This window comes from Heteronotia binoei, chromosome 11 (genome assembly GCF_032191835.1).
Source record: "Heteronotia binoei isolate CCM8104 ecotype False Entrance Well chromosome 11, APGP_CSIRO_Hbin_v1, whole genome shotgun sequence".
Taxonomy (NCBI): domain Eukaryota; kingdom Metazoa; phylum Chordata; class Lepidosauria; order Squamata; family Gekkonidae; genus Heteronotia; species Heteronotia binoei.
In genome coordinates, this window is record NC_083233.1 from 78,418,503 (window position 1) to 78,438,152 (window position 19,650).

Below are 19,650 nucleotides of genomic sequence, written 5' to 3' on the forward strand. Positions count from 1 at the left end.
AGTTTGGTATGCCTTGTGGCAGAGTTGTAAGAGTCCGAATGATACTAAATAATTGTGCTGGGCGTGAATTCGCGGATGCAATCTTGGCCGCAAAGTAAGTTTTCTTTGTGGCCTTGACTGCCATCTCATAGGCTCTCATATACTCTATAAGATGCTCTGGTTGCTTCGTCATGAGTCCGCCGCCGTTGCCTCTCTAGTCGTCTGAGCCTCCGTTTCATCGATTGCAAATCCGCATTATACCCCGGCGCCATCTTTTCACGGGGGCGCAGAGGACGCCGAGGAGCGATCTCATCAATGGCCATGGTGAGCCGATTTTGCCATAGCTCAACCATGTCATCGAGCGAGTCGCCAGGGGGCCAGGGATCCCTCAGTTCCCTCTGGAACCGTAGTGGGTCCATTAGGTTTGTAAAATTTATATCTCTGCTATCTAATGTTAAGTAGGTACACACATGGCCTGCCCCAGCATGGCTTGGCTCAACCTGATATGGTCCAGCCCAAGGTCTCATTTATGTCAGATCCATCCCTCATAACAAATGGGTTCGACACCCCTGGTCTAGTCGAAATCTATAAGCCCATCAACCTTGTTGAGCTCCCCTAAAATCTAGTCTTGCTGTAGAGTTGCCAACTTCCAGGTGGCTCCTAGATATCTCTAGCTATTACAGTTGCCGTCCAGATAACCAAGGTTAGTTGCCCTGGAGAAAATGGCTGCTTTGGAAAGTGGACTCTGGGGCATTGTGCCCCTGTGTGATCCCTCCCCAAACGCCACCCTCTCTAAGCTTTACCCAGTGTTCCCGCTAAGCTGAGTTAGCGTGAGCCGGCTCACAGATTTTTAGCCTCCAGCTCACACATTTTTGTCTTAGCTCGGGAAGGGTGACCCCAGAGCACAATAATTGATGCAGTAACTCACAACTTTCATGCCAGGAGCTCACAAACTCGAATTTTTGCTCACTAGACTCTGCAGCTTAGAGGGAACATTGGTTTTACCTTCAAAATCTTCAGGTGTTTCCCAACCCAGAGCTGGAAACCCAACCTTGAGGGGAGAGAGAAAACTGTCTTTCTACCCACTTTCTCCATGCCTTGAAGCGTGATAGCTGCAACAATGAAGATGATGCACATGTGTTAGGCCCAGTTGATTGTCACGTTCTCTGGGTGCAGGCAGGCAGGAGTCCAAAGCCAGTCCAAGGTCAAAGTCCAAGAAGTCAAATAGGAGCCAAGTCACCAATGCAGAATCACAAACCGGAATCAGAAGTCAGTGTCCAAAAGCTAAAAGGTCAGGGTGCCAAGGAAATCAAGCAGGTCAGGATCAGGAATCAGGAAGGAGCGTGGATGCAAGCCAGAGAATAGACTTGTTGCTTCCACAGGGTTACCAGGTCCTGGGTGGGAGCTATATGGGAGCCTGCTCCCTGGGTGGCAGTGACTCTGCTAGAACTCAGGGCTGAGAGATCTGAAGCCTCGGCGTGCTTCATGTCTTCGCTCTGAAAGTTCTTTCCAGAGCCTGCTTCGAACTCCTGAGATGGGAGGAGGAGAGTTTGGAGGAGATTGATCGTCAACAGCTGACACTGGTGCCTGGAGAGTGATTGATGGGCCAGCTGCTGTTTGTTCAGCTGAGGTACTGGCTGGCAACTCTTCCAGGTCTGTTAACCCTTCCAGGCCCTCCTCGTCAGGGCTCATGACATTGGTAGGGTTACCAGATATCCTTTTTTTAGATGTCTTCCTTTGGGCTCTTTTTTTAAAAAAACTGATGGAGATGGCCTCTTTTGGGGGTGGAAGGTTAGGGATATTAGCAGCGGTGACTGCAGCTTAAATATCAGTGGTATTTCGATTGCGTTTTGTCATAGTGATCATTTGTTTGAAGCAGTCAATTCTCCTTTTTTGCTTTTCAAAATATGGTGACCTTACCTGGAGGGCAGTCATTTGCGTAACAGAGGATGAAAAGCCCCTGAATACATCCTCGCCTATGGAAGCTGGGTCATCTGGCTGTTGAATGACTTGATCTCTCTGTCCAAGGCGATACTTAATGTCTAGTAATAGGATTGTTTTAGTTAGTTATCTGAACCAGTTAGTTGTCTGAACCAGTTAGCTGGTTCAGGTAGACAGTCCAAGGTTGACTCAGCCTTCCATCCTTCCGAGGTCGGTAAAATGAGTACCCAGCTTGCTGGGGGGAAGTGTAGATGACTGGGGAAGGCAATGGCAAACCACCCCGTAAAAAGTCTGCCGTGAAAACGTCGTGAAAGCAACGTCACCCCAGAGTCAGAAACGACTGGTGCTTGCATAGACTACCTTTACTTTTCTAACAGCCCCGTGGTGCAGAGTGGTAAAGCTGCAGCACTGCAGACAAAGCTCTCTGCTTATGACCTGAGTTCGATCCCAGCGGAAGCTGGGTTCATATAGCAGGCTCCAGGTTGACTCAGCCTTCCATCCTTCCGAGGTCGGTCAAATGAGTACCCAGCTTGTTGGGGGGGAAGTGTAGATGACTGGGGAAGGCAAGGGCAAACCACTCCGTAAAAAGTCTGCCGTGAAAACATTGTGAAAGCAACGTCACCCCAGAGTCGGAAGCAACTGGTACTTGTACAGGGGACCTTTCCTTCCCTGCCTTATAACCTCTGGGTGGTGAAATTCCACCTTGTGGCCTGGCCTGGCTGAGGAGGTCAAGAAAATTCCCCCTCTCCTGGCTTCCCGCAAACTGGAAAACTGAAGGAACAAAGTTTGAGCCCAGGGGCACCTTTAAAACCTGTGTGCAGGTATTTGAGGAAGTCTGCGTGAACTCGAAAGCTTATACCCAGTGTTAAACTTGGTTGGTCTTAAAGAGGGATGGCCAAATTTACTTAATGTAAGAGCGACACAGAATAAATGTCAGGTGTTTGAGATCCACAAGACATGAACGTCAGATGGTTTGAGGGCAGGAAGGAAGGAAAATAGATGGGGACAGAGAGGGAGGGGAAGGTAGAAAGAAAGCAGTTTTAAATGCATTCTCCAAGCCATTGGCTGGCTTGCCTAGGAGAAGTGATTTAAAGAGACAATGTCTTCTACGAGCTGGCCAATGGGGCAGGGGGGGGTCTTTGAGAAACACACAATATAAGAACATAAGAGAAGCCATGTTGGATCAGGCCAATGGCCCCTCCAGTCCAACACTCTGTGTCACATAAGAACAGAAGAGAAGCCATGTTGGATCAGGCCAGTGGCCCCTCCAGTCCAACACTCTGTGTCACATAAGAACAGAAGAGAAGCCATGTTGGATCAGGCCAGTGGCCCCTCCAGTCCAACACTCTGTGTCACATAAGAACATAAGAGAAGCCATGTTGGATCAGGCCAGTGGCCCCTCCAGTCCAACACTCTGTGTCACATAAGAACAGAAGAGAAGCCATGTTGGATCAGGCCAGTGGCCCATCCAGTCCAACACTCTGTGTCACATAAGAACAGAAGAGAAGCCATGTTGGATCAGGCCAGTGGCCCCTCCAGTCCAACACTCTGTGTCACATAAGAACATAAGAGAAGCCATGTTGGATCAGGCCAGTGGCCCCTCCAGTCCAACACTCTGTGTCACATAAGAACAGAAGAGAAGCCATGTTGGATCAGGCCAGTGGCCCCTCCAGTCCAACACTCTGTGTCACATAAGAACAGAAGAGAAGCCATGTTGGATCAGGCCAGTGGCCCCTCCAGTCCAACACTCTGTGTCACATAAGAACAGAAGAGAAGCCATGTTGGATCAGGCCAGTGGCCCCTCCAGTCCAACACTCTGTGTCACATAAGAACAGAAGAGAAGCCATGTTGGATCAGGCCAGTGGCCCATCCAGTCCAACACTCTGTGTCACATAAGAACAGAAGAGAAGCCATGTTGGATCAGGCCAGTGGCCCCTCCAGTCCAACACTCTGTGTCACATAAGAACAGAAGAGAAGCCATGTTGGATCAGGCCAGTGGCCCCTCCAGTCCAACACTCTGTGTCACATAAGAACATAAGAGAAGCCATGTTGGATCAGGCCAGTGGCCCCTCCAGTCCAACACTCTGTGTCACATAAGAACAGAAGAGAAGCCATGTTGGATCAGGCCAGTGGCCCATCCAGTCCAACACTCTGTGTCACATAAGAACAGAAGAGAAGCCATGTTGGATCAGGCCAGTGGCCCCTCCAGTCCAACACTCTGTGTCACATAAGAACAGAAGAGAAGCCATGTTGGATCAGGCCAATGGGCCATCCAGTCCAACACTCTGTGTCTCATAAGAACATAAGAGAAGCCATGTTGGATCAGGCCAGTGGCCCATCCAGTCCAACACTCTGTGTCACATAAGAACATAAGAGAAGCCATGTTGGATCAGGCCAGTGGCCCCTCCAGTCCAACACTATGTACACACACTGTGGCTAATAGCCACTGATGGACCTCTGCTCCAGATGTTCATCTAGTCCCCTCTTGAAGATTTCTATGCTTGTAGCCGCCACCACCTCCTGTGGCAGTGAATTCCACACGTTAATCACCCTTTGGGTGGAGAAGGACTTCCTTTTATCCTTTTTGTGGCTCCTGAGTCACAATTTGGCCACCCCTGGTCTTAAACGTGCTCCTGGACTCAAAACTGAATTATTCAAGAGGGCTTTTCTATGCAGGCAATAAGGTAGCCCTGTACAAAATGCCTCACAGAATTACTTGGATAAATTACCAGGGGTTGTGGTCTATACTACCGTGTGTTGTTTGGGTCCCAGTATGTAATTTTGCATCATTTAATGTGTCAGGTGAACAATCCACGCTTTGCTTCAGCTTTTTAGACTTCTGGTTGGTTCTGTAAACCCAGTCCTTTTGCATTGTTTGTTGAAGGTCCCATGCCATCTATTGCATTGACACTCTCTCTGTATCGTCTGCCTTGAGTGCCAAGGAGAACAGCGGGCTAGAAGCAATCTAAATAAATAAAATAAATCCCTGGGGGTTTGGGGGCAGATCCTGGGGAAGGCAAAGAATGGGGGAGAGTGGGGGAGATGTGATTCCACGCAGCTTCACCCCCTGCAGTTGCTATTTCCTCCAAGGGGAGGGCCTCTGTAATCGGGAAGTCAATAGTTCTGGAGAGTGGCAGCGCGTCTTTAAGAACATAAGAGAAGCCGTGTTGGATCAGGTCAATGGCCCATCCAGTCCAACACTGTGTCACACAATAGCCAAAAAAAACAGGTGCCATCAGGAGGTCCATCAGTGGAGCCAGGACACCAGAGGCCCTCCCACTGTTGCCTTTCCCAAACAGCAAGAATACAGAGCATCACTTGCCCCAGACAGAGAGTTCCAACAATATGCTGTGGCAAATAGCCGCTGATGGACCTCTGCTCCAGATGCTTATCCATTCCCCTCTTGAAGCTGGCTATGCTTGCAGCCGCTGCCACTTCCTGTAGTGGTGAATTCCATGTGTTAATCACCCTTTGGGTGAAGAAGTACTTCCTTTTATCAGTTCTTTTATCTGACAAGACCCATCAGCAGCTCCAATAAATTTGCATATGAAACCCTCTGCATCCCTGCGTCCTTCAGATGTTGAAAGGGGGTGTGAAGGAAGTGGCTGATACAAGAACATTTCCCGCCATTTCCTGTTTATAACAACACAACGGGCGCTAAGCAGGCTCACTCTCTCCCCCTCTGGCTCCCCAGTTAAAAACTGCCTTTGCTAATGAAATTGGCTGCAGCTTTCCCAGATCAGTCTGCTAATTAAATCTGGTGGAGCTCACAGCTCGGCTCCGTTCCAGCCAAATCTGCCACCACCACCCCCTTCCAGTTTCCTCTGCTGGGCCGGCTTTCCTTGGCCTAAGCAGTTTGGCGGCTACTGAGACCGTCAAGTGACCCAACCTTTGGGAACTAATCTGCTCCTGTTTTACTGAAACAAGCTAGCCGTTCCAGTCCAAGCTGACCGAAGACATAAGAAATGCCGGAAACTTTCACTTGAAGGGATCCTGATTTCTTCTGTTCCTTTTGAGATACAGATCCAGCACATTCTGATATTTTCTTTCACTACTTAGTGATCAACTATGACAATCTGATGCCAGTATCGTGATTCTGGCTGGGAGAGACTTTCCTTGGATCTCCTTGGGCCGGAGTTCAGCCTCAGCATCATCCAGCTCAGTGACCCTGGCTTTGTTCGGAGGCCCAAGTGAGTGGCCTCTTTGCAAGAGTTTTTGGAACGCGCTGCGATCTCATAAGAACATAAGAACATAAGAGAAGCCATGTTGGATCAGGCCAACGGCCCATCAAGTCCAACACTCTGTGTCACACAGTGGCAAAAAATGTTATATACACACATACACTGTGGCTAATAGCCACTGATGGACCTGTGCTCCATACACTGTGGCTAATAGCCACTGATGGACCTGTGCTCCATATTTTTATCTAAACCCCTCTTGAAGGTGGCTATACTTGTGGCCGCCACCACCTCCTGTGGCAGTGAATTCCACATGTTAATCACCCTTTGGGTGAAGAAGTACTTCCTTTTATCCGTCTTAACCTGTCTGCTCAGCAATTTCATCGAATGCCCACGAGTTCTTGTATTGTGAGAAAGGGAGAAAAGTACTTCTTTCTCTACTTTCTCCATTCCATGCATTATCTTGTAAACCTCTATCATGTCACCCCGCAGTCGACGTTTCTCCAAGCTAAAGAGTCCCAAGCGTTTCAACCTTTCTTCATAGGGAAAGTGCTCCAGCCCTTTAATCATTCTAGTTGCCCTTCTCTGCACCTTCTCTAAAGCTATAATATCCTTTTTGAGGTGCGGCGACCAGAACTGCACACAGTACTCCAAATGAGACCGCACCATCGATTTATACAGGGGCATTATGATACTGGCTGATTTGTTTTCAATTCCCTTCCTAATAATTCCCAGCATGGCATTGGCCTTTTTTATTGCAAACGCACACTGTCTTGACACTTTCAGTGAGTTATCTATCATGACCCCAAGATCTCTCTCTTGATCAGTCTCTGCCAGTTCACACCCCATCAACTTGTATTTGTAGCTGGGATTCTTAGCCCCAATGTGCATTACTTTGCACTTGGCCACATTGAACCGCATCTGCCACGTTGACGCCCACTCACCCAGCCTCAACAGATCCCTTTTGCTTATCTCCTCTCCCTTGCCCCCCTTAGTTGGAGCTGCCGGTTGGGAGACCGCAAGGTGCCAGTCGATTGTAGAATCCTGCATTGTTTTGCAGGAAGTGCGCTAGATTTCTTGCCAACCGTTGGCTGGAGTTCCTTTCTCCCTTCCAATGAAAAGTTGTTTGCTGTTATGTAACCTTGCCAGATTGTTAGTTGGGTTTGGAGCAGAGAGGGGAGGGCTCCTTAGCACGAAGGGTGAGAGCACAATTGCTTACACCCACTCCTCCTTAGCAAGCTGTCAGAGGTCCAAGCAAATGGACTAGAGCAGGCAGGGGCTGGCTGGTTCAGCCCAAGATTCTCTGGTTGGCATTGGGCGGGTTACTCAATGCCTCAAGTGCAAATCAGATTTCTACCCCAAGAAAAGCAGAATTGTCCTGGGGATCCTGGAGGGTTTTTGCCTCCCTCTGGACATAGATTAGGGGTCGCTGGAGAAGATGGTGTGTAGTTGTGAACTGCCTGCATTGTGCAGGGCAGGGGTGGCCAAACTTGCTTAACATAAGAGCCACATGGAATAAACATCAGATGTTTGAGAGCCACAAGACATGGATGTCAGATGTTTGAGAGCCCCAAGATGGAAGGAAGGAAGTCAACTTTAACTTTAAATGCATTCCCCAAGCTGCCAGCTGGCTTGGCTTGGCAAAGTGATTTAAAGAGACAAATGCTTTCTCCAAGCTGGCTGGCAGGGCAGTAGGGGCTTCAAGAGCCACACAATATGTGTGAAAGAGCCACATGGGGCTCCCGAGGTAACCTCTGGTGCAAGGGGTGGGTGGGGGTGGAATATATGAAGAAAAAGAAGATATTGGATTTATATCCCATCCTCCACTCAGAATCTCAGTCTCAGAGCGGCTCACAATCTCCTTTATCATCTTCCCCCACAACAGACACCCTGTGAGGTGGGTGGGGCTGAGAGAGCTCTGACAGAAGCTGCCCTTTCAAGGACAACTCCTGCGATAGCTATGGCTGACCCAAGGCCATTCCAGCAGGTGCAGTGGAGGAGTGGGGAATCAAACCCGGTTCTCCCGGATAAGAGTCCGCACACTTAACCACTACACCAAACTGGCTCACAAAATGGCCCTTGAGGTTCCTTCCAGCTCTATGGTTTCTGTGTTTCTAAGAATTCTGAAACTGTAATTGAGGCTTGTACTCATGATTTTTCCCCCTGCTAATTAATGGGAATGCCCACAGAGGTGACAAGAGTCGTGATGTTCCATTTTCCTCTGGAAATCTTGTTTAGTCCTTCTCCCGTTTCAGCTTCTGAGCGGTTCACAGATTTCCATCCAAGGAGCCCTTGTGAATGGGAGAGCGAGGGGTTTTTTTTCCTTTCCTTTTAAAATTGAAAGCTGAGATTCCTGCCATAGTGTCCTTCCATTCCTGAGATAATTTCACGGCTGGCCTCATGGGGCTTGTGGAATGTCTCCTGCCCGGCTGGGGGGCCCAAACAGGTTAGCTTACTGGACGGGAAACAGCAGTTCACCAAAGGTAATAACCTTCTTAAATTTCTGAACCTTGAGATAATTCTTGTTTAGTGTGTGCACGCACGCACATAACAGCCGCATTACCAGAGGAGATAGAAATAGCCCGATGCAGAATTTTTAGTTTTCCTGCAGTCTCGTACAAATTGCCTATTCCTTCCCCACTCTAATGAGAAAGCTGAAATCCCCCAACCCGCAGCATCCCCCAACCCGTAGAGCACAACTGTGCTGCAGGAGAGCGGCTAATGTGCCAGGAGGAAAGGCAAATGTCTCTGATTAAGGCACTGAATTAATTCCAGTCCCCTCTCACTGTGTGGGCTGCTTTCGGCATCTCTGCACAGACTCTGGCCCTCCCCTCGTTTCTCTCCTTTTAAGCAAGTTGTTTGGGGGGGGGGGTGCAGGGTTGCTGCTTTAGCTGCGTGACCGCTTCTCCTATGATAAGAAAGATTTAGTGATTCCTCATGCAGAGTTGCAACAGAAGAATTCCACCCTTAGAGGAGGGGAGGGGTGTGGGCTAGTAGTAGAACATCTGCTCAGCATGCAGAAGGCCCCAGGTTCAATCCCCGGCGTCTCCAGTTAAAAGGACCAAAGTAGTCAGTGACGTGAAAGATCTCTGCCTGAGACCCTGGAGAGCTGCTGCTGGTCTGAGTAGACAATACAGACTTCGATGGACCAAAGGTCTGATCCAGAATCAGGCAGCTTTATGTGTGCAATGGCTGGGCTTTAGCTGTTAGCCCCCTCAAGTTAGGTCTCTGGAAAGGTAGTTTATATTTGGGAGGGGGGGGCTCAGTGGTAGGGCATCTGCTTGGCATGCAGAAGGTCCCAGGTTCAGTCCCTGGCATCTCCAGCTAAAAGGATCAGGTAGGAGGGGATGGGAAAGACCTCAGCTTGAGACCCTGGAGAGCCACTGCCAGTCTGAGTAGACAAGACTGACTTTGATGGACCAAGGGGGTCTGATTCAGTAGAAAGCAGCTTCACATGTGCCCATCATAGCAGCAGACAATCCCAGGGCTCACAGAAGAATGAAGCCGTGAGACAACAAAATAGCAGTGCTTAAGGCATAACAATTTTTTTTTTTTTACAAAGGCAGCCAAGAACTTATTCCTTAGCTGCTCTGGCCAAATAAGACAATGTGCAAAAATGTCATCCAGAAACAGGATGAGCCTGACAGTATAAGCTCAAAAACCTCAGTGCCCGGGAAAGGTTAAATGAGAGCACCGCCTCTTGGGGAGATAATCCACTCCGAATTTATGTCACTCTTTAAAATCCACAATAGAATTGTAAACGTGGCCCAGAAACTGATTTGCAGCCTGCGCGTTTTTCTTGGAAGTGGCCTCCTTTCAAATCAGAGGCAAGCACTTGGCAAACTTGGCAATAGAAGCTTCCGGTCTTTGGCCCCCAGTTTTTGATTTAAAAATGCCTCAGGGAGTAAAGGCACAAAAAACTGTTGGTTCAGCTAGACCCCCTCACCCTGCCCTGTAAGAGTCCGGACAATTCCTAGAGGAGAAGAATGTGCCTCCTAAGAACACCAGTAGCTCCTTTTGGAATTCCAAGTATTCTGTCTTTGCTCTCAGATGAGAAAGAGAGACAGAGACAGTGTGAGAGAGAGTGTGTGAGTGTGTGAGAGTGTATGAGAGAGTGTGTGAGGGAGTGTGTGTGTGTGTGAGAGAGAGTGTGAGAGTGAGAGTTTGTGAGAGTGTGTGTGAGAGTGAGAGTTTGTGTGAGAGAGAGTATGTGTGAGAGTGTGTGAGAGGGAGAGAGGGAGTGAGTGAGAGAGAGTGTGTGTTTGTGAGAGAGAGAGTTTGTGAGAGAGAGAGAGCGGTTATGTGTGTGAGAGAAAGAGAGTGTGTGAGAGACTGTGTGAGAGGGAGAGAGTAAGACTGAGAGGGAGAGTTTGTGATAGAGTGTGTGTGTAAGAGTGTGTGAGAGTGAATGTGTGTGGGAGAGTAAGTGTGAGAGTGAATGTGTGTGAGAGAGAGAGTGTGAGAGTGAGTGTGTGTGTGAGAGAGAGTGTGAGGGAGAGAGTGTGTGTGTGTGAGAAGTACTGTCAAGTCACAGCCAATGTTCCCTCTAAGCTGCAGAGTCTTGTGAACAAAAATTCTACTTTGTGAACTCCTGGCATTAAATTTGTGAGCTACTACATAACTTAGTGTGCTCTGGGGCCATCTTTCCTGAGTGAAGACAGAAATGTGTGAGCTGGAGGCTAAAAATCTGTAAACTAGCTCATGCTAACTCAGCTTAGAGGGAACACCGTTCACAGCCTAACTTTTGGCAACCACATAGGGCTGTCGCAGCAAGGGAGAAGCAGAGGTGCTTTCCTCTGCAGAGTCTTTTTTGGCAGTCTCCCGTCTAGGCCTCCATTTGGGCAGGAGCTCACAGGAGCAGAGCTCCGAAACCTTTACTGTGCTCTTTCTTTCTTACCCCCCCCCCCCCAAAAAAATACTTGCTTCTGGGCTTCCATTGTTCAGACCCCCTGTGAGAATTTTGCTGAACTCTTAAGATTTGACAAACTTTCTAATATTTTTCCCCACCAAAAAAAAGGGGAGGGGGGATAACAAAGGCATATCAAGCAGACAGATGGAAATCTTCCTCATGCTACTGTGGCCACATAGGTGAAAGTAATCTAAAAAGTGTGATAAGGGTAAGGTTTTATTATGACTGTGATAAGGGTAAGGTTTTATTTATGACTGCGGGGTGACATGATAGAGGTTTACAAGATTATGCATGGGATGGAGAAAGTAGAGAAAGAAGCCCTTTTCTCCCTTTCTCACAATACAAGAACTCGTGGGCATCCGATGAAATTGCTGAGCAGTCAGGTTAAAACGAATAAAAGGAAGTATTTCTTCCCCAAAGGGTGATTAACAGGTGGAATTCACTGCCACAGGAGGTGGTGGCGGCCACAAGCATAGCCAGCTTCAAGAGGGGGTTAGATAAAAATATGGAGCAGAGGTCCATCAGTGGCTATTAGCTGCAGTGTATATATATATATATGTGTGTGTGTGTGTGTGTGTGTATACACACACACACATATTGGCCACTGTGTGACACAGAGTGTTGGACTGGATGGGTCATTGGCCTGATCCAACATGGCTTCTCTTATGTTCTTATGACAAAGTTGTGAGCGACTGCCTAAATTATTGTGCTCTGGGGCCATTTTTCCTGAGCTAAGACAAAAAGGTGTGAGCCGGAGGCTAAAAAACTGTGAGCTAGCTCACACTAACTCAGCTTAAAGGGAACACTGGTCTGGAAATCACCTGGAGGCACAACTGATTTCCAGAGGACAGAATCAGTTCCCCTGGAGGAAATTGCTGCTTTGGAGGGTGGACTTTACAGCATTGTGCCCGCTGGGGGTCATCTGCTTCCCAAACCCCACCTTCTCCAGGTTCATCCCCCAAATCTCCAGGAATTTTTCCAGCTTTGAGGTGGCCCCCCTACCTAGCATCCTGTTTCCACTGGTGGTCAGCCTGCACAGCGAGGCATATAGTCCTGGTCAGGAGTCATTTTGTAGAAAAATAGGTGGTGGAGCTCATTAGCATATGCTGCCCCCCCCCAGCCCAAAGCAACCCAATGCAAGAAAGGAGAGCCCCAGGCGAGCAAGACCTGCTTGGGCTGTCTAGAGATCCAAGCAGGCCTCACTTGCCTGAGGCTCTCCTGGGCCGGCCGCCCCCCCAGTCAAAAGGCCAGCAAGCCACCCGCTGTCCAAAACACAAGTGGAGAAAGGGTGGTATGGGCTTCTCCAGGGGTTAATGAGGGCTGCTGGGGCCATGGCAAAGCTCCTGGTGGCTGGCTGGCTGCCCACTCTCCTAATCCAGGGATTGTTATGCAGCTGAACCTACTATTCAATGGACAAGGTAGGTGGAGAGGAAAAGGGGGAACCCTCAGAACGGTTCAGGAGCTGTGCTCCTGTGAGCTCCTGCTGAATCTGAGGCCTGGACCTGTTTCCTTGTTTGCCCAGCCCCCATCAGCTGCTTCCAGGCGTAGAAGTTCTGCTTCTCTTTCATTGCTCCTATCCTCCGTAACTTTCCCCCTCCCTTCTTTCCCCGTTCCAGGTGGCTATGGTGGAAGTCCAGTTGGACGCCGAGCACGACTACCCGCAAGGGCTCCTGATCGCGTTCAGCGCCTGCACGACGGTGCTGGTGGCCGTCCACCTCTTCGCCCTCATGATCAGCACCTGCATCCTGCCCAACATTGAGGCCGTCAGCAACGTGCACAACCTGAACTCGGTCAAGGAGTCGCCCCACGAGCGCATGCACCGGCACATCGAGCTGGCCTGGGCCTTCTCCACGGTCATCGGGACTCTGCTCTTCTTGGCCGAGGTGGTCCTCCTCTGCTGGGTCAAGTTCCTCCCGCTGAAGAAGAAGTCCACCGGTGAGGTCTCCGCGGCCAGCAATTCCAGCATTACCCCCGGGGAGGCAGCCGCCATCGCCTCGACCTCCATCATGGTGCCCTTCGGGTTGGTCTTCATTGTCTTCGCCGTCCACTTCTACAGGTCCCTGGTGAGCCACAAGACGGACCGGCAGTTCCAGGAACTGAACGAACTGGCCGAATTCGCCCGGCTTCAAGATCAGCTGGACCACAGAGGCGATGCTCTCCCGCCTCCTGGGAGCCATTTTGCATAAATAGTTGTGCATTATTATTATTTTTTAAAGCAATTATTTGTATCTTATTCTCTTGACTTGCCCGTGCATGAACTTGTCTAGACTCGGATGAGTTGTTTGGAAAGAGAGTGTAGAAGTACTGTGTCTTTTAACCTTTTTTAGTGCTTTCTTTTTTGGGTGGGGCGGCGATACAATGTTCTGTCCTTCTAACATCGAGAGGGCTGACCTCTGGGGGCACAGATGTTGGGAGGGGCATCTGACCAAAATGATCGGGGGGCCTGGAACAGCTGCCCTCTGAGGATTGGTTAAAACCAGGGGTGGAATTCTAGCAGGAGCTCCTTTGCATATTAGGCCACACACCCCTGATGTAGCCAATCCTCCAAGAACTTACAAGGCTCTTTTGTGTAAGCTCGTGGAGGATTGGCTACATCAGGGGTGTGTGGCCTAATATGCAAAGGAGCTCCTGCTAGAATTCCACCCCTGGTTAAAAGACTTAGGGCTGCTTAATTTAGAAGAAAGGATTGTAAGGGGAGGCATGATAGGGGTGTCAAACATTTGTTATGAGGACCGGATCTGATATAAATGAGAGACCTTGTTGGGCCGGGCCATGTTGGGTCAGGCCATGTGTGCACCTATTTAAGATTAGGTAGCAGAGATATAAACTTTATAAAGTACCCAAACACAATTAAATATTTTTTAAAAAGTTTAAAACATTAGCAGTCATAGGTCCTATAGGTGCTTCCTTTGTAATTCTCCCATGGGATCCAGGGAACTGGGCAAAGGGAGCTCTGGCTCTTTCCTTCCTTCCCCAGGGGACCAAGAGGGGGAGGAGCCTCAGCCAATAGAAGGAAGAGAGGCTTGGTTCAGTAGCTCTGCTGTGCGACTGAAAGAACCTGACAAAACAAGCTCAGACTCCCCCCCTTCCTCTGTAACTCCTGTGCGATTGAGGAAGCGTGTGGTGGCAAAGCAAGCTGTGGCGGAGAAGGAAGCAAGAGAAAGGGAGAAGGAAGCAGACGACAGCAAGTTGCTCAGGGGCCTGATTTGGCCCTCGGGCTGCATGTTTGACACCCCTGTGATTGAGGCCTGTGAAATTCTGCACGATGCGGGGAGAGAGAGGACAGGGAATGTTTCTCCCTTTCCCATAATACAATGACTACTACTAGCTACTTTGGTTGGGGCTTGGAAACTTGGCTTCCGTTTTTTGAACCATCCTTGAACCAACCCTTTCTCGGTGCCCACCATGTGTTTGTAGAAGGCGGGCATGGTCAAGTGGAGCTTTTGCCCTCAGGGTTTCTGACTGGACACTGGAGATCTAATTGGCTCTGCAGATTAAAATAATATTGTTTTAGCAGCAGATACTGCCACAAGTGTTGGTTTTATTCTGTCTCACTCCTCTTTGGAAAGGTCCCCTGTGCAAGCACCGGTCGTTTCCGACTCCGGGGTGACGTTGCTTTCACAACGTTTTCACAGCAGACTTTTTACAGGGTGGTTTGCCATTGCTTTCCCGGGTCATTACACTTTCCCCTCAGCAAGCTGGGTACTCATTTGACCGACCTCGGAAGGATGGAAGACTCAGTCAACCTGGAGCCAGCTACCTGAACCAGCTTCCGGTGGAATCGAACTCAGGTCATGAGCAGAGGGCTCTGACTGCAGTACTGCAGCGTTACCACTCTGCGCCACGGGGCTCCTCTTCACCTGTGTATTTTTAAAATCGCCCTCCTGGTCCCCTGCAGTTGGGCTTTCTCTGAACGTGTGGCTCTGCCTCTTGTGGCAGCCATTTTGCGGTAGGCCTAGCCTCCTGCGGCAGCCATTTTGTGGGGTCAGAATGATCCTAGAGGTGCCCATGGGCTCAAAAAGGTTGGAAATCTCTTCCCTTGGGTGCGCCCAACAACCCTCAGCTCTGTAGAACTGAGGCTCTGTTTTCAAAGAATTCTCATAGAGTGTGGGAGGGGCTGGGACTAAGCTTAAGTAAGAGCCCCTCCTTTGCATGCAGAAGGTTCCAGGTTCTATTCCCGGCCTCTCCAGTTTAAGGTTCTTGGATACCAGCCCCAGAGATGTCCCATCTGGCCTGGATGAGGGCCAGGACCTTTTCAGCCCTGGCCCCTGCCTGGTGGAATGAGCTCCCCCTGGAGATCCGGGCCCTGTGGTATCTGCTTCAATTCCGCAGAGCCTGTAAAATAGAGCTCTTTTGCCAGACTTTCAGCTGAGGCAGTGGACATCACCTCTTACTGGCCTCCCCCCCTTCATTCCATCCCAGTGCTAAAACACCTGCTGGACAACAGGCCATGTCTGTGAGGCAGAATTTGCCATTTCAGTATCTGCTGCTACTCTGTAATTTTAGATTTTGTAGATTTTAAACTGGTGTCTTTAATGTTGATTGTTTTTATGATGTAACCTGCCCTGAGCCTGTTTTACGGGAAGGAAGGGCTAAAAATCAAAATTAATAAATAAATAGTATGTGTCAGGAAAGATCCTCTGCCAGAGGAGAGCCAGTTTGGTGTAGTGGTTAAGTGTGCGGAGTCTTATCTGGGAGAAACGGGTTTAATTCCCCTCTCCTCCACTTGCACCTGCTGGAATGGCCTTGGGTCAGCCATAGCTCCGGCAGAGGTTGTCCTTGAAAGGGCAGCTGCTGTGAGAGCCCTCTCAGCCCCACCCACCTCACAGAGTGTCTTTTGTGGGGGAAGGAGATAAAGGAGATTGTAAGCCGCTTTGAGTCTCTGATTCAGAGAGAAGGGCGAGGTATAAACCTGCAGTAATGGAGAATTGATCCACGGGTATCTGGAGCTCTGGGGGGGCCTGTTTTTTGAGGTAGAGGAACCAAATTTTCGTCATAGCATCCAGTATCTCTCCTCGAAACATACCCCCAAGTTTCAAAAAGCTTGGACCACGAGGTCCAATTCTATGCGCCCCAAAAGAAGGTGCCCCTATCTACTTCATTATTTCCAGTGGAGGGAAGGCATTTAAAAGGTGTGCCGTCCCTTTAAATGTGATGGCCAGAACTCCCTTTGGAGTTCAATTATGCTTGTCACAACCTTTCTCCTAGCTCCACCCCCAAAGTCTCCTGACTCCACCCCCAAAGTCCCCAGATATTTCTTGAATTGGACTTGGCAACCCTAGTGTGTGGCCTAATATGCAAAGGAGTTCCTGCTTCAAAAAAAGCCCTGAGATGCCAGGGGCTGAACCCGGGACCTTCTGTGTGCCAAGTCAATGCTTAACCACTGAGCCACGGTCCTTCTCCAAAGTCCAGTTTCGGACTCTGGGCAGCAGGAATGGAAGAAACCCTGGAGAGCTAGATTGGTGCAGGGTGGCCTTCTGTGGTCTGAATTCAGAGCTGTGTGCTCTTGGCGTGCTGTGCTTATTTGTTGAGAGACAGACATGTTGGTGTGTTTGCCGTAGGAGTTGCCCCTAATTTTATTGCTGGAATTAACTGCTGTCTGTTGCCCCCATCAGGTCTGACTTGTTTGCACTTTGAAACAGTAGTTTGGTATTAAATTATTTCTGGAGTAGTTTTACTGCTGTTCTGTTTGGAATACTTGAACCAAACGGTGTAGGTGGCACGGAATCATTATTTATGTCTTCCAGTTCATGGCATTTGTTCAAATGGTGGTAATGCTGTCTGCTCTTGGGGTCTGAAAAGATTGTGGCTTGGCTTTGTTTTGTGTAGTGGTTAAGTGTGCAGACTCTTATCTGGGAGAACCGGGTTTGATTCCCCACTCCTCCACTTGCAGCCGCTGGAATGGCCTTGGGTCAGCCATAGCTCTTGCAAGAGTTGTCCTTGAAAGGGCAGCTTCTGGGAGAGCTCTCTCAGCCCCACCCACCTCCCAGGGTGTCTGTTGTGAGGGGAGAAGATATAGGAGACTGTAAACCGCTCTGAGTCTCTGATTCAGAGAGAAGGGCGGGGTATAAATCTGCAGTCTTCTTTTTCTTCTCGTCCCCCCCCCCCCCCCCCCGCCGCTCAAAGGCAGGAATGGAATGGGTTGTTTTTTTTAAAAAAGCTAAAAATGATTAGTTTTTGTCCCTTTTTAATACGGAATCACCAATCATCTCCTTTTCTAGTTTCTGATCAGTTTTACCTTTGCAGAGTTTCGGCAAGACTATTTAATTGAGTGCTGCTAAGTTAACGTTTCCCCCCCAAGAAATAACAACAAAACAATGTGAGAGAACACCATTCTGATGCAGAATGAGTAATTTTAAAAGGGGAGGGGGGGCTCAAATAAAGACGGAGATCCTAGTATATTATTTTGGAAAGCCTTGAAGATTTAGTACTCGCTGTTAATCTCTGACTGTTTTTTAACTGTTTTTACAATGCATTTTTGTTTTATTCTGTTTATATTTATATTTTATTTGTAAGCTTGCCGTGAGGCCTTTTTGAAAGTGGATGGGCTCTGTAGAAATTCCCTAAATATGAATAGCCAATAACATACAAATAGAGTAACTTTTAGGAAAAAAGATCCCCTTGAAATTCTGTACCAGCATCTTACATCTTGCTTGAAAACGCTGTATGTTAGGAAAAAAAACTCTTGGGTGAGAAGAACTAACATAGTCCTTTCAGCCTAAGCAACCATTATTTAATAGACTCTTTTAATAGCGCTCAACCTCTTGTGTGGGTTGTGTGTGTATATATATATATATTTATATATATTATGAATAAACCAGATGAGACCCCAACCAGTTGGGTCTGGGTTCGAGTCCTCCTGAAACCAGCTGTGCGCCCTTGTTTCAGACAAGTTCTCTTCTCTGCTTGCTCAGAAGTTATAGTCAGAATTTTTTTAAAAAAAATTTACTCTGGGGACATTAGAAGAGTTTGAAGACTTTTGTGCAGAAATATTTATTCAAAAAAGATAAAATGTGTGAGGGGTGGGGGAATGCTGCCGCTTCGTATTAGTAAAAAAAAGAAAGAAAGCCAACATTGCTTCATTGCAGAGGTAGTGCAAACACTGTTTTGCGTTCAGAGATCTTTTTGTAGACGCCGCTATTAGAAGCTGGCTGGCGCAGGATTCTGGGATGCAGGGGTGGAATTCTAGCAGGAGCGCCTTTGCATATTAGGCCCTTGATGTAGCCAATCTTCCAAGAGTTTACAAGGCTCTTTTTTGTAAGCTCCAGGAGGACTGGCTACATCAGGGGGATGTGGCCTAACATGCAAAGGAGCTCCTGCTAGAATTCCACTCCTGCTGGGATGTAATTGAGGTTGAGGGTTTTTCACTCTGTGTGTGTTTGTGTGTGTGTGTTAGGATTGCCAGGTCTGGGTTGAGAAATACGTGGAGATTTGAGGGGTGGAGTCTGCAGAGGGCGGGGTTTAGGGAGGGGAGGGACTTAATTCATCAGGGTATAATACCCCGCAGTTCACTTTCCAAAGTGGCAACGGATGGAGATCAGTTGTAAATAATGGGAGATGGCAGCCACCACTTCGAGGTTGGCAACTGTAATGTGTGTTGTAACGAGGAATTGTGCTTTGGGGGACATACAGGGTTTCTCCCCCCCGAATAGAAATAGATGGCTTACATCTCCTCATCCTTAAACTACTGTGCATTTGTTAGAATCCTCAAAATCCCTGAAAGTGTTTTGGAGTTCTGTCATCGTGTGCATCTGTACAGCGTATCCAGTATTCAAAGCGCTTCGTGTTCCACAACCTTCATTAGTTCCTTCCAACAGTCCTATAAAGTAGGCCAGTATTACGAATTGGGGCAAGGGGGGGGGGGTGAGGCAAAGAGAGGCTTTCTTAACATTGCCTGGTAGAGTTCGTGGCAGAGATGAGAACTGAACTGAGAATGGTCTGGGGTCACAGGTCATTCTCTTAGCCGCTGCTGCATCTCGGCTGCTCTCGCCCTCATCACGATAACGCACATTTTCCCATCAGTCCCCGGCTTTCATTGTCGCATGCGTGCCTTTGAAAATGCACCGACTGCATTTTAAAATGCGTTGATGCAAGCGATGGAAAAGAGGCCTAAATGATGTATGTTGTTGATGATGCATGTTGCTGCTTCCAGGGCTGACAAGAAAAACACCTTGAAATTCCTCAGTATTGGCACCAAAAGGCCTGTTCGTTTTGTTTTATTTTTGCATATTCTGGACAGCTGTTTTCTGAAGAAGAATAGTGTTGAATAAAAGGGGCTGGAATTTCAGCATCTGTTCTGCTGATTTCTTCCCCCAGATCCGGAATCAAGGGCATTGCAGTCACAGCTAGAGTGATGCTGAATTCATTTTGAGAAATGCCATCCGTGCATCCTTTGCAGGATAACATAAATAAACTTTTAAAAGGCGGGCCTGACCTCGAGGAACATGCAGTATAAACTTCAGTGCGGGCAGCAAAAGGGTGGGTAATAATGAGAGCAGTGTTCCCTCTAAGCTGAGTTAGTGTGAGCTAGTTCACATATTTTTAGCCTCCAGCTCACACGTTTTTGTCCTAGCTCAGGAAAAATTGCCCCAAAGCACAGTGATTTATTCAGCAGCTCACAAAGCAGAATTTTTGCTCACAGCT

The 19,650-nt window shown here is 48.5% G+C and overlaps 1 protein-coding gene across 1 annotated transcript in view; it reads left to right on the top strand.

The window, feature by feature from the left end:
• The window catches only part of ORAI1 (ORAI calcium release-activated calcium modulator 1), a 31,895-nt gene extending 18,573 nt beyond the window's left edge, over positions 1 to 13,322 (top strand). The window contains exon 2 of the mRNA XM_060250078.1: positions 12,624 to 13,322. Within this exon, the coding sequence (XP_060106061.1) occupies positions 12,624 to 13,193 (570 nt within the window). The 3' untranslated portion in view covers positions 13,194 to 13,322. The remainder of the gene's footprint in view (positions 1 to 12,623) is intronic.
• Positions 13,323 to 19,650: the final 6,328 nt, after the last annotated feature.